General features: G+C 49.8%; 1 protein-coding gene across 1 annotated transcript in view; it reads right to left on the reverse strand.

Moving 5' to 3' along the window:
* Nucleotides 1-10,310: 10,310 nt before the first annotated feature.
* Nucleotides 10,311-11,540, reverse strand: part of LOC111956593 (laminin subunit alpha-3) — a 25,542-nt gene continuing 24,312 nt past the window's right edge. The window contains exon 7 of the mRNA XM_070436565.1: nucleotides 10,311-10,325. Coding sequence (XP_070292666.1) covers nucleotides 10,311-10,325 — 15 coding nt within the window. The remainder of the gene's footprint in view (nucleotides 10,326-11,540) is intronic.

Below are 11,540 nucleotides of genomic sequence, written 5' to 3' on the forward strand. Positions count from 1 at the left end.
TTACCTCAACTAACCGGTGTCCCCGCACATTGACTGTACATGAACCCCCTGTATATAGCCTCGCTACTGTTATTTTATTGTTGCTCCTTTCGTAAAACTGCATTCACTGTTGTATTTGGATCATGTGAAAATAAAATGTAATTTCATTTTGAAGAGAGGATGTCATGTAGCCTACCTGTATATAATCAATATAGAGCATCTCTACTCAAAAGCATCTTCATGCAGTGTAAGGTGTAAAACAGTAAAATAACTTCCAAAGTGAGTGAAGCCAATACAATGGATAGATCAGTTGTCACTGTCAAACTACAGTATGATGTCATTAACCCTTATTGTTTTTCATTGCCGATAAAATACATCACCTCTATAACAACATCATCTTGGCCTCTTGCCAATGGTTTACATCACACTTACAATTACTACTAATCAGTATAACTAAAATAACCTGTTGCCTTTTTACAATGGCAATGCCAGGAAACAARCAGATGAGGTCATTTCCTTTCTATCAAACCACCAACTATCTCTTCAATCTCAGACACAGATGCTCTAAATTACACCAACAATTTGTTCAGTTTTAATCTCATCCCATACATTCCAGAAAACCAACTGACTGAACACAACACATCCATTCAAACCTGTAAATGATGAATAAACAATCTACAAAAGAAGAGTTTATCATTCTGGATTACTCAATGAATCCTCTCCTCTTTCTTTTGGGAAATGTTTGCATACATAATAGGCGTATTACAGTGAATGAATGATAGACAAATAATTAAATTGTAAGCATCAACAATAAGAAACTAAGTTAAAAATAAACAATGTGTTATGTCCGTCGTTAGAAGGAGACCAAGGCGCAGCGTGGTAAGYGTACATCTYTCTTTATTAAGATGAACACCAACAAAACAACAAAATAATAAACGAACGTAACGTTCTGCAGGCTAAACAGTAACTATGCAAAAACAAGATCCCACAAACTAGGGTGGAAAACATGCTGCCTAMGTATGATTCTCAATCAGAGACAACGATAGACAGCTGCCTCTGATTGGGAACCATACCAACAAAGAAATAGAAAACTAGAATGCCCACCCAAATCACACCCTGACCTAACCAAATAGAGAAATAAAAAGGCTCTCTCAGATCAGGGCGGGACAGTACCCCCCCCCCAAAGCTGCGGACTCCGGCCGCAAAACCTGACTCTATGAGGGAGGGTCCGGGTGGGCATCTAGCCTCGGTGGCGCCTCCGGTTCGGGGCGTAGACCCCGCTCCGCTTGCTGATCCCTCCGCTTCCGTGGAACCGGAACGTGGATCGTCGCCGGAGGCTTCGGACCGTAGATCATTGCCAGAGGAACCGGACCGTAGATCGGCGCCGAAGGAACAAGACTGTAGATCGTCGCCGGGGACTCCGGACCGTGGATCTTCGCCGGTGGCTCTGGACTGCGGACCGTGGCTGGAGATGTCCGGAGTATAATGTGTGTGGGTGTGTGTGGTGTGTGTGTGTGTGGTGTGTGTGTGTGTGTGTGTGTGTGTGTGTGTGTGTGTGTGTGTGTGTGTGTGTGTGTGTGTGTGTGTGTGTGTGTGTGTGTGTGTGTGTGTGTGTGTGTGTGTGTGTACAGTACCAGTCAAAACGTTTGACACACCTACTCATTCCAGGGTTTTTCTTTATTTATTATTTTCTACATTGTAGAATGATAGTGAAGAAATTTTTTGGTTACCCTGGAATGAGAAGTGTGTGTCCAAATGTTTGACTGGTACTGTCTGTATGAAAATGCATCTTAATGATGCTTATGTGAGGGTCTGTGGCCTATTAGACACTGACTAGAAAAACCGGTTAAGCCCAATCCTGACAGCCGCGGGCCAGACAATTGGCTGGTCGTACTTTTAGTGAGGTTGATATGTAGTGCTTTCAACATAGAAGCTGATTGTTTATGTTCTGCCCTACACATTATTCTGATGGTTTGTTCCCTCTCCTTGGTGGACAGTATACTACCAGCCATCAAAGACAACAGTGTGCGGGGCGACGCTCGTTTCAGCGGCATGCACAGGTGTGTGGGAGGCAGTAACCAGGCAACCCGAAATCGCGTGAGTTGACCCCTTTTCATAGGTATATGTGGGAGGGCGGAACGTGTATCATCGTGTGTGTAAGTGGGCTTTAGGTGGGTGTGTCTTCTTTTGTTAGCTTGGGGTTGGTGTTTCGGGAGCGTGAGCGGGGTTATAGATCGATTTGGGTGCTGTCATGACGGTTGGGGGACCGTGTTTATACGTTGGAGGGATTGGTGTGATTGTGCAAGAACTTGTGTTTTAGGTTAATAACTGGGGCTTGAGTGGGTGTTTGGTTTGGTTATGGGTTATTCAGGGGTTGTGGGTAGTGTGTTGGGGATGGCTTCCACATGGGTGTGGCTAGGTGTTCTGCGTTGTGTACTTTCTTTGTTGGCGCGGGCACACAGTAGGGTGGGGGGTTGTCCAGCGGTGGAGTCAGAGGCGCTGGGTGGAGGTGGCTGTTGGTCGTTCTCGATGGTTGATGCCGAGACATCGTGTGGAAGGATAACTTAGGAGTGTGCACGGTGGGGCAGGTTGATGCTCGGGTGATGGGTGGACTGCTGGGTGGTGGGGAGGGTCGGGGGCACGTCGTTGAACTTCGTGGGGGGTGTGTGTGTAGGTGAGGGTGAGTGTGGGCGTTGTTTTTGTAGCAGGTTATGGGGTTGAGGCGCTGGCCAGAGAACGGTTAGCGGGTGTCTGTGTTGTTTGGGGTTATTGTATGTTGGGGTCATGCGGGGATGGTGTGTGGGTTGTGTTTTTGGCTGGTGTGGGCCGGGGTGTGGGTGGTTGTGGTAAGTCGCTTGAGTGGTGCGGTCTGGTGTGGTGGCCGTGGTGCGGTAGGTGTTGGGGCGATAGATTGGGTGTGGATGGGAGCAGTTGTTGATGTGTAAGGTTTGATAAGGAGGGGTGGTGTGGGTGGGCGGGCAACACTTGGAGTGATGTTATAGGAGGGGGGTGTCTGGGTGGGTTCAGGGCAGCTGACGTGAGACGTGTGGTGGGGCGCATGTTTGCTCTGCGTTATTGGTCGCCCTCGAAGGGTGCGGTGGAGTAATTAAGGTAGGTCTAGGTCTGTGCGAGAGGGTCTTCCAGATGTGTGTGGTTCTGCGGTATGAACGACCGGAAGCGGTGGCTAGTTGGCAAGGTGGTAAGTAGGAGAGCAGTGCGCCAGGCAGTTCGGAGCCAAGCTTAGGTACCAAGGCATGACGTTGGGTAATGATTGGGGTGGTAGGGAGGAGGACAGGTGGATGAGGAGAATTGGGCCGGAAGGCGCCGCCAACATTCTGGTCTTTTTTGGGGGGGGTGGGTGTGGGGGTGGGGGGCAGGATTGAACTGGGTGGGCGTCGGTTCTTTGGTTGGGGCTGGGGGGGAGGGGGGGGTAGTCCGGGACGCCCGTAGGAGGTGAATTCTTTGGACCGTTGTGAGCGGAGGAGTGGATGGCCATGTGGATGATAGGGACGAAGAGAGTTTTGAGGGGTTGGGAGTCGGGAGCAGACAGTCGCTGTGAGGAAGCGAGTGGTGCAGGCACTCGTCGTCTGTTTTGAGGTTTCCGTGTGAGTCGGCTTGACAGACTGTGCCAGCGCGGATGTTGGCCTGTTGGGACAGACGTTTTTGTACTGGGGAGTGGTTGGCTCAGTGACGCGGTTTGTGGGAGGGGTAGCGGGGGTCATTCATTACTGGGGACAGGGGAGGTGAGAGGTGAGTAGCGGGGTCGATGTGTAGTCGGGCACAGGGCGGGGGGTGTATCTCGTGGTTGTCTGTGGGTGCGGTCGTCTGTGGCAGAGAGGCGTCCGGCGAATATGTGTCCGTGAGCTAAGAGGGTTTAGAGGTGGGCGCATGGGCTTCTCGGGGTCCAGGACGGAGGAGTGGGGTGCGTTGGGTGGACCTTGTGGCGGAGGGTTGCTTGGGCTCGCTGTTCTCAGGGTGCGGTTGCGGTCTTTGTGTGGGTTCCGACTGGATGATCTGCATACCGACTCTATCGCACTGGTCGTGGTGCTCTGGTGGCGCTTCAAGCCAGGTGTCACCTGTGCGCAGCGCCTCGAGTTGCCGGCTAGGGTGAGCATCCAGCCAGGACGCGTTGTGCCAGCTCTAATTCGGCTCCCAGGAACCTTCAGTCCGCGCTCCACAGCTTTCAGTATCAATTCCGTTCTGGCGGCGGCTCTAGCATAATGCCTCAGTGCGCCTTCACAGGCCTCAGTGCGTCCTGGTGCCAGCGCCCGCACTTTGCCGGCTAGAAGTGAGCATCCAGCCAGACGGGTTGTGCTAGACGGTCGCGATCTGCGTCGGTTGACGCTGCAGACATCTTCGGGTGCGTGGCGGTGTGCTCGGACGTTTGATCGGCCGCAGTAATGTCTGTGCGTGCTCACTGACGCCATCGATCAGGCCTTTTGTTACGTCGGCTGATTCCTCTTTTTCGTCCAGTTCCGGGTGCTTGTCCTGGTTTCGGGCGGACGGTGGCTGCTGTTTGCATAGAACACCGGAGCTTGGTGGTTTGTTGGGTCTACTATTGGTGTGCGTACGTGGGTCCGTGGGAGTGGTCTTGCGATAGTGTCGGTGTCTGGTTCCGTGGAGTTGGTATGATGGTGTGATAGAGTGTGACTTGTAGCTGTGCCTGTCTCGCACGGGGACGGCCGTGTTCGAGTCCAGTGATGAATGCCAGGGTCCAAGAGCTGCAGTGATGATCTTGTAGTGGCACGAAGCCTATGCTCAGGAGGTCGGGTGCGTGCAGTCCAGAGTCTCGGCAGGCCGGTATACGGGTGAGTCCGCAGTCCGCAGGGAGGCCATAGCTTTCTCGGTAGAAGGCGAGGTGGATTCGCGAGTTATGACGTTGCTTGGGTCCCGGAGTCCCCCCGGCGACGATGCGTATGTTCCTAACTCCTTTGTGCGTTATTCTTTACTGGGGTATTGTGCCGTGGGTTGCACCTGAATTCGGTGCGGGTGTGAGGTTGAATCCGAGGCAGTCGAATATACGAGGTGGTCGCTGTGAGTCGTGTTCGGGCCGATCTAGCTATGTTCGGTGCCGGTTCTGTGCTGGCAGATGGAGTCTATCCGGCGCATGAGGGGTGGGCTGGGTTGTCCGAGGTGCGCGTTCGGCGGGATGGGTGTGAAGGGCGGGTGAGGTCTGGAGGCGCAGGAGCATGGCTACGATCGGCCAGAGGTATAAGGTTAGCGCTGGATCGTGGCCGTCCGTTTTTTGTAAGTTCTGGGCCGGACGGGACCATGGGGCGGAGGGGGGGATCAGCAGCGGAGTGCGGGTCTACGGCCGTCGAAACCCATCGGAGGCGGCCACCTTAGCTGCTCCGTTTGGGAGGCTAGATGCCCACCCGGACTCCTCCTCATGAGTCAGGTTTTGCGTTCCGGGAGTCTCTGCACTGTTGAGGGGGGGGGTACTGTCGCCGGCCCTGACTTCAGAGAGGCCTTTTTTATTTTCTCTTATTTGGTTCGGTCAGGTGTGATTTGGGTGGGCATTTCTGTTTCTATTCTCTTGTGGCGGTTATGAGTTTCCCAATCAGAGGCAGCTGTCTGAGCGCGGGTTGTCCCGTCGGCGTTGCTGGCATCGATGACTTGGCGTGTAATGCGGTGTGGCGCTTAAGGCACCACCAACTCGTCTTACTCCGCGCACCGCTCCACCCGCCTGCCCCTAGTACCGGGGGACCGGTAGTGGCGCTACTCGTTGATGGGGACTGTTGGTGCGCCCGGTTTTTTGCGATTGCAGCGTTTTGATTCATTATTCGCCGTGTGTGATGTTTATCTGTTAACCATGTTTGGGTCGTGGCGTGTGCGTTGCAGGACGAGCAGTTTATTGGAAAGGGTTTCCGAATGGTCGAAGTATTGCACGGGCACTGCTGCGGATATACACCGGTATCACATGGTGATAGTGAGTCTATGGGATTGTCTCCGGACGTTTGGATATGCGTTGTGCGGTTTTTGGGTTGGTGGTGGAATGTCTTAATAAATGAATAAGGATAGATTGGATGCGTTGTGTTTTAAAACGGGGAGCGGGTAGAGGGTGTTATTTAGGGCGTGGTAGCGTGAGCTGGTGTGGCAGGAACCACAGTGTCATGTTGATGAGATCGGTTGGGACTTGTGGCGCCTGGTCTCTTTCGTATGTGATTGTGTGTTTGCAAGGGATACGACGACGGACGATACCACTGGAGTGGGTTTGAGTTCGTTATTTGTTGGTATGTCACGTGGTTAGGTTTTATTATTGTTGGGATAGGGCTTACCGAAATTAATAATTATTGTGCAGTCATTCCATATTAGGCCCGGGTTCGCACGTGTAATTTGGAGCGCTTAGCAGCCTCACCGGGATCTATGACATAAGTGCAACTGTTTTACCCAGAATAAGGCAGAAGGAGGACGACGGATCTGGCAATCATGAAGGATAGTCGGCAGCAAGGATGGCAGTAGCAAGCGCAACGTGGGCGTTCAGTTAGGTTGTAGAGACGTCGTTTGGTTTGATGGCTTGGTCTGTCGGATTGGTAGGGTTGTATTATACAGCGGTTTGAAATGGATGTGGGTGTTGTTGTCTCCAGGGTCAGTGCTTCGGTTTGTTCTGGGAAGGTGGTATGCGGATGGTTTAAGATTGGAGGTAAGTGAATCAGTAAATTGTTGGTTGTTTGGTGTAATTGGTTAGCCAGCATTCATTGTGTGGTCTGAGATCTGAAGAGATATTTGGGTGGTTTGATTAGATAAGGGATATGAATGACCAGTTTCTATGATGTGGTCGATGACTGTGCTTTCGGTGTTTCCTGCGTTGGGGCATTTGACATGGAATTGTAAAGAAGGGCGAGAGGGGGCGAGGTGGCGGTTGTATGTGGGCGTGTTAGGGGTGTTGTGAGTAGACTGTGGATCGTAGGTAGGGTTGAGCCATAATGTGGTTTTACGGTAGTGACTTTCGAAACGGTGTTGCGCTATTTCGCTGTTAAACGGGTGCAGGGAAGAAGGCAGGTGTGGTAAGTTGGATGTTGTTCTGATATGAGTGGTGGATGTATTTAATGTGTATTTGGTCGTTTGTCATCGGGGGCAGTGATAGGAGGAAAACAATAAGGGTTAATGACATCATTAAATCTGTAGTTTGAACAGTTGACAACTGATCTATCATTGTATTGCTTCTCACTTTGAAGTATTTTACTGATTTTACACCTTACACTGGCAAATGAAGATGCTTATTTGAGTAGAGATGCTCTATATTGATTTATACAGGTAGGACTAACATGACATCCTCTTTTCATAAATGAGAAATTTATTTTATTTTATCGCTGAATACAAGACAGTGAATGGCAGTTTTTTACGAAAGAGCCAACAGATAAGAATAACAGTAGCGAGGCTATATACAGGGGGTTATGTACATCCATGTGCGGGCGGGCAAGGTCGGTTGTTGAGTTATTTGGGTATATGTAATGTAGGTAGAGAGTATAGTGATAGCATGGATAATAAACAGAGAGTAGCAGCAGCGTAAAATGAGAGGGTAGGGTGGGGACATGTTGGAGGGACAATTGCAAATAGTCCGGGTAGCCATTTCATTTAACTGTTCAGAGTCTTATGGCTTGGGGGTAGAAGCTGTGTAAGAAGCTTTTTGTCCTAGAGCTTGGCATCTGTTGGTGGGTTGTGCGGCGGTGGGTGTCGTGGCAAGGCCGGAGTTGGTTAGTGGTTGGCCGGCAGGTGGCGGCGGGGTGTGATGTTTTAGGTGGGGGCGGGCTGGGTGGTTGGTTGGTTGGTCCCAGGGGGTTGGGCCTTGCGTTACCCGGGGCGGTGGCATTGTTTTCTCTTATGCATCTCTGCCTAGGTGTGGTGAGTCAGATGAGGACAGTCAATGACTGATGTGGCCTCGCCCGGGTGTACGTGGATGTCATATCGTGGCAGTGCTCAGGCGTTTTTGGGAGCGTACTTGACCGTCTTTCTCGATCGTGCGACGCGGTGGCCGAGGTGGGATTTGAGTGTAGGTCACTAGATGTGTTCCCCATTGGGTGTGTGCGAGCCTCTTTTTTTTGTAAGTCAGCGTCCCCCGTTCTTTGGATGCGTTATTTTTCCGGCCTGGGTTGCTCTATACGGTGTATTTGATTGATTGTGATGATTGGAGATGGTCGCATGTCGCTTTCCAAGTGGGTGCTGTAGCAGGCTATGTTTTGTCCCATGTTTGTTTACGTATTTTAACCCTATCGGTGTGTATCCTCAGTTTTTCTTTGCTCAGTGTTTGTAGTTTTGAGCCCTAGCCCAGTCCTTTGTTGTGATGCATAGATTTTCTCTTATTGTGATTTTCCAGAGGTTCTCTGGTTTATGCTTGTGTATTTTGAGTAGTTCTTTTGAGGTTTTTTTTTCCGCTTTGCTGTTTTTATACCCCTTTGTGGAGTTTTCTAGTTTGTATTTTGGAGATATATCCATTTTGTGCCTCTTGGCTTTATTTTTGGACGTGGTCTTTATATTCTTTTCCTGAAGATCTTGTCTTGGGAGGAAGGGTTCGAGATTAATTAATACGAGACCATTTTCTAGTACTGCTGAGTCCTGTCCTCTATCTTCTTGGGTTCTGCGACTATTAGTGACTGTTTCTTCACGTGGGTCTAGACAGGTCGCTTGGGGCAAGATGTTTTGTGCCTTGTGCCTCTCCGACTCTGCCTGTTATAGAGGTCTTGGATGGCAGGAAGCTTGGCCCCATTGATGTACTGGGCCCATACTCACTATCCTCTGTAGTGCCTTGCGCGTTGGAGGTCGAGCAGTTACCATACCAGGCGGTGATGCAACCAGTTAGATGATCTCGATGTGTGTGCAGCTGTAGACCTTTTTGAGGATTTGAGGACCCATGACAAATCTTTTCAGTCTCCTGAGGGGGACTAGGCGTGTCATGCCCTCTTCCCGAATGTCTTGGTGTGTTTGGACCATGTTAGTTTGTTGATGATGTGGACACCAAGGAACTTGAAGCTCTCAACCTGCTCCTCTACAGCCCCGTTGATGAGAATGGGGACGAGCTCGGTCCTCCTTTTTCTGTAGTCCACAATCATCTCCTTTGTCTTGATCACATTGAGGGAGAGGTTGTTATCCTGGCACCACACTGCCAGGTCTCTGACCTCCTCACTGTAAGCTGTCTGTGATCACAACTGTTGTGTCGTTGGCAAACTTAATGATGGTTGTTAGAGTCGTGCTTGGCCATGCAGTCATGGGTGAACAGGGAGTACATTGAAACATGTTGGTATTACAGACTCCGGTCAGGGACAGGTTAAAATGACACTTGTCAGTGCATGCTCAGAGTACACATCCTGGTAATCTGTCTGGCCCTGCGGCCTTGTGAATGTTGACCAGTTAAAGGTCCTACTCACATCGGCTACGGTGAGCGTGATCACACAGTCTCATCACCAGAACATCTGATGTTCTCATGTCATGCTTCAGTGTTGCTTGCCTCGAAGCAAGCAGAGAAGTTATTTTGCTCGTCTGGTAGGCTCGTGTCACCGGGCAGCTCGCGGCTGTTGTTTCCCTTTGTAGTCCATAATAGTTTTCAAGCCCTGCCACATCCGACAAGCATCGGAGCCGGTGGTTAGTAGATTCGATTTTAGTCCTGTATGTGTTGCTTTGCCTGTATGGATTCCGTCGGAGAGCATAGCGGGATTTCTTATAAGCGTCCGAGTTAGTGTCCCGCTCCTTGAATGCGGCAGCTCTATCATATAGCTCAGTGCGGATGTTGCCTGTAATCCATGGCTTTTGGTTGGGTGTTGTACGTACGGTCACTGGGGGACAACGTCATCAATGCACTTATTGATGAAGCCAGTGACTGTTGTTGGTGTACTCCTCAATGCCATCGGAAGAATCCCGAAACGTATTCCTGTCTGTGCTAGCAAAAACAGTCCTGTAGCTTAGCATCTGAGGTCCTCTGACCACTTCCTTATTGAGTGAGTCACTGGTACTTTTCCTGCTTTAGTTTTTGCTTGTAAAGCAGGAATCAGGAGGATAGCGTTATGGTCAGATTTCCCAAATGGGGGCGAGGAAGAGCTTTGTACGCATCTCTGTGTGTTGGGAGTAACGGTGGTCTCAAGTTTTTTTTTGTTTCTTCCTCTGGTTGCAACATTTATCATGACACAAGGCGAGACCCAGATGCAGACACAGGAGGCAGATGGTTGGAGTCTTACAATGTTTATTAATCCAAAAGGAGTAGACAAGAGAATGGTCGTGGACAGGCAAAAGGTTCAAAACCAGATCAGAGTCCAGGAGGTACAGAGTGGCAGACAGGCTCTGGTAAGGCAGGCAGAATGGTCAGGCAGGCGGGTACAAAGTCCAGAAACAGGCAAGGGTCAAAACCGGAAGGACTAGAAAAAGGAGAAATGCAAAAAGCAGGAGAATGGGGAAAACGCTGGATGACTTGGAAACATACAAGACGAACTGGCACAGAGAGCCAAGAAACACAGGGATAAATACACTGGGGGAAATCAGCGACACCTGGAGGGGGTGGAGACAATCACAAGGACAGGTGAAACAGATCAGGGCGTGACACATTTAACATGCTAGTAGAAATTAGGTAAAACAGATTTAAGTTTCCCTGCATTAAAGTCCCCGGCCACTAGGAGCGCCGCCTCTGGATGAGAATTTCCTGTTTGCTTCTGGCCCTATACAGCTTGTTGAGTGCCGTCTTAGTTCCAGCATCGGTTTGTGGTGGTAAATAGACAACTACGAAAAATATAGATGAAAACTCCCTTGGTAAATAGTGTGGTCTACAGCATATCATGAGATACTCTGCCCCAGGTGAGCAAAACATCGAGACTTCCTTAATATTAGATTTCGTTGCACCGAGACTTTCCTTATATTTAGATTTCGTGCACCAGCTGTTATTTACAAATAGACACAGACCTCCACCCTTGTCTTACCGGAGGCAGCTGTTCTGTCTTGCCGATGGACCGAAAACCCTGCCAGCTGTATGTTATACATGTTGTCGTTTCAGCACGACTCGGTGAAACATAAGATATTACCGTTTTATATGTCCCGTTGTAGGAGATATCCTTAATCGGAGCTCATCCATTTTGTTATCCAATGATTGCACGTTGGCTAATAGGACTGACGGAGAGGGGTTTACTTACTCTCGCTACGAATTCTCAGAAGCAGCCGACCTCCCCCCCCCTTTTCTCTGTATTTTCTTCACGCAAATGATGTTGATTGGGCCTGTTTCCAGAGAAACGCAATTATACTCTTCGTGTCAGACTCGTTAAGAGAAAATCTTCTTGCGTCCAGTTGCGGGTGAGTAATTGCTGTGTGATGTCCAGAAGTTATTTTGTGGTCATAAGTGATGGTAGCAGCAACATTATGTACAAATCAACGCAAAGAAATTTAACAAAATATCACAGTTGGTTAGCGGAGCATGTAAAACGGCAGCCATCCCCCCCGGCGCCGTTCTTGGAGAGTCATAAAATGTGAAAGAGATGATGCAGGAAACCCAGATGTCTCTTCTTTTCTCCTCTCCTGTCTTTAGGCTGCAGTGCGGAGTGCAAACACAACACTTGTGGTGAGTCATGTGACTCGTTGGCTGTCCA

This window comes from Salvelinus sp. IW2-2015, linkage group LG32 (assembly GCF_002910315.2).
Source record: "Salvelinus sp. IW2-2015 linkage group LG32, ASM291031v2, whole genome shotgun sequence".
Lineage (NCBI taxonomy): Eukaryota > Metazoa > Chordata > Actinopteri > Salmoniformes > Salmonidae > Salvelinus > Salvelinus sp. IW2-2015.